Raw genomic sequence first — 2,797 nt, forward strand, 5'->3', positions numbered from 1 at the left:
TCATTTACAGCCTCAGACGTATCCAGGCCAACAAACCTGATCTTGTCCTTTTTGATAAATCCAATGAAATCATTTATATCATTGAATTCTTTGTCCCCTTTGACCTTAATGTGATGGACAAGATTGAGGAAAAACATGGCAAATATGCGGACCTCGCTTTCGAAATGTCACGCTTGCATCCCAAGTACCAAGTTGTCCGACTCCCCATTGTTCTCGGTGCCTTAGGTTTGGTACCTCCCAATCTGTTGACTGACATTGAGAGAGTACCCGGGTTTGCTGCCAGGATACAGCCCTTCTGACCATCTGGGTTATGCAGAAGGCTGCAGTGTTGGGGAGTCTTCACATTCTCCGAAAAGTTCTGGCTGGGTTTGACTTGTCAGCGCTGTCCCATACGCTGTCTGGGGGCAAGAGGGGGCAAGGGCCCTGAGCTGATGATGAGCCTAACCAGCCTGACTGTGCCAGGATCACCCAAACCCTCTTTGCTGCATTTTTTTACTTTTATCTGTACACCGTGCTGATACTTTGTCAGTGCAGTTATCAGTGCAGTTCTTCACAGAGGTTTAGTCTAACCACAGGTAGTTTGCAGCGTCTCGCGTATTGGTTCCGCGTGGTTTTCCGTTAAAATATATGCCCACCAAGCGAGACGAGCAGCTTCCGTCTTGTATCACACGGTCGAACAGAGAAGGAAAAATGTTCAGATGCAATGTAATCATTTGTCCAACCATGTGAACCTACACCTGTCCAACCGTCTGAACCTACACGTGTCCAACCATGTGAACCTACACCTGTCCAACCGTCTGTACCTAAACCTGTCCAACCATGTGAACCTACACGTGTCCAACCGTCTGAACCTACACGTGTCCAACCGTCTGAACCTACACATGTCCAACCGTCCGAGTGAGTGAGTGAGTGAGTATGGTTTTACGCCGCTTTTAGCAATATACCTGCAATATCACGGCGGGGGACACCAGAAATGGGCTTAACACATTGTATTCATGTCGGGAATCGAACCCGGGTCTTCGGCGTGACGAGCGAATGCTTTAACCACTAGGCTACCCGACCGCCCCCCAACCGTCTGAACCTACACCTGTCCAACCATGTGAACCTACACCTGTCCAACCGTCTGAACCTACACGTGTCCAACCGTCTGAACCTACACCTGTCCAACCATGTGAACCTACACCTGTCCAACCATCTGAACCTACACGTGTCCAACCGTCTGTACCTACACCTGTCCAACCACGTGAACCTACACATGTCCAACCACGTGAACCTACACGTGTCCAACCGTCTGAACCTACACCTGTCCAACCATGTGAACCTACACCTGTCCAACCATCTGAACCTACGCCTGTCCAACCGTCTGTACCTACACCTGTCCAACCATGTGAACCTACACCTGTCCAACCGTCTGAACCTACACCTGTCCAACCGTCTGAACCTACACCTGTCCAACCGTCTGAACCTACACCTGTCCAACCATCTGTACCTACGCCTGTCCAACCATCTGAATCTACACCTGTCCAACCATGTGAACCTACGCCTGTCCAACCATCTGAACCTACACCTGTCCAACCGTCTGAACCTACACCTGTCCAACCATCTGTACCTACGCCTGTCCAACCATCTGAATCTACACCTGTCCAACCATGTGAACCTACACCTGTCCAACCATCTGAACCTACACGTGTCCAACCATGTGAACCTACACCTGTCCAACCATCTGAACCTACGCCTGTCCAACCGTCTGTACCTTCACCTGTCCAACCATCTGAACCTACACCTGTCCAACCATCTGAACCTACACGTGTCCAACCATGTGAACCTACGCCTGTCCAACCATCTGAACCTACGCCTGTCCAACCGTCTGTACCTTCACCTGTCCAACCATCTGAACCTACGCCTGTCCAACCATCTGAACCTACGCCTGTCCAACCGTCTGAACCTACACGTGTCTGTTTCTAGCTGCATATATTCAACCATCAAATGCACCGCGTGGATCTCCATCAGACAGCCTGTGTGTGCTGAGTGCATGTTTAAAAGTTCTCGTATCGACGCAGGTGAAGTTCTTAGGATCTGCACTTGTTTGATAGGCATTTAGAAGTTGACGAATGACAAAGTAAACAAAAATTGTTTATGGATAACAACTTTTTATTATACTGTAATTCTAACGTTTCGGTATAGATTCTTATACAGTTGTCAAGAAACAGTCTTGGGTGGTGTTTTGGGGGTGGTCATCTTGTTAATGGTTTGCGAGATTCAATTAGTAGCGGGAATTATTCACTATGTCGGCTACGTTTTATCTTGGACTACTTCCTAGCCCACCCGAAAGATATATTAATACTGAAATAGTACTTCCCCAACATGGGGAACAATGGCACTATCCGTGTACGAGACATGCTAGTGTTAGTGTGATGGTTGACGTGGTGGATTTAGGGGTGGGTCCCCAATCAGCTGCTATCACTATTTAGGACACTTTGCTCATCAACGTATAACTTTACTTTGAATAGGAAGTTGTCACCTGGGGTAGGTCTCTAATTTAGCCCCAGACGGGGTGATAGGCCAGTGTGCCCACTGAGGCTGTTAGGTGGGGACGGTGTTGGTTAGACACTCTGCCTTAGGCCTGAGTGTTGGGTGATAGCCGACTTTCGACATGCTACATCCCATCAAGATGCAAATCACGATAACACGGAACAAATTACACTCTCCATAGTGGTTTACTCCTGCAAACTACCCCGTCACTGACCCCCGCCGACCCCGCACGTCACCCACGTATTGTTGCCGGCGAGGGGGTGCG

The 2,797-nt window shown here is 48.9% G+C and overlaps 1 protein-coding gene across 1 annotated transcript; it reads left to right on the forward strand.

The window, feature by feature from the left end:
• Window positions 1–1,255: 1,255 nt before the first annotated feature.
• Window positions 1,256–2,101, forward strand: LOC124137423 (bromodomain-containing protein DDB_G0271118-like). Its single transcript, XM_046503705.2, has one exon. The coding sequence runs from the start codon at window positions 1,256–1,258 to the stop codon at window positions 2,099–2,101; it is 846 nt and encodes a 281-aa protein (XP_046359661.2).
• Window positions 2,102–2,797: the final 696 nt, after the last annotated feature.

Source organism: Haliotis rufescens, unplaced genomic scaffold, assembly GCF_023055435.1.
Source record: "Haliotis rufescens isolate VD_foot unplaced genomic scaffold, xgHalRufe1.0.p SCAF_26, whole genome shotgun sequence".
NCBI lineage: Eukaryota > Metazoa > Mollusca > Gastropoda > Lepetellida > Haliotidae > Haliotis > Haliotis rufescens.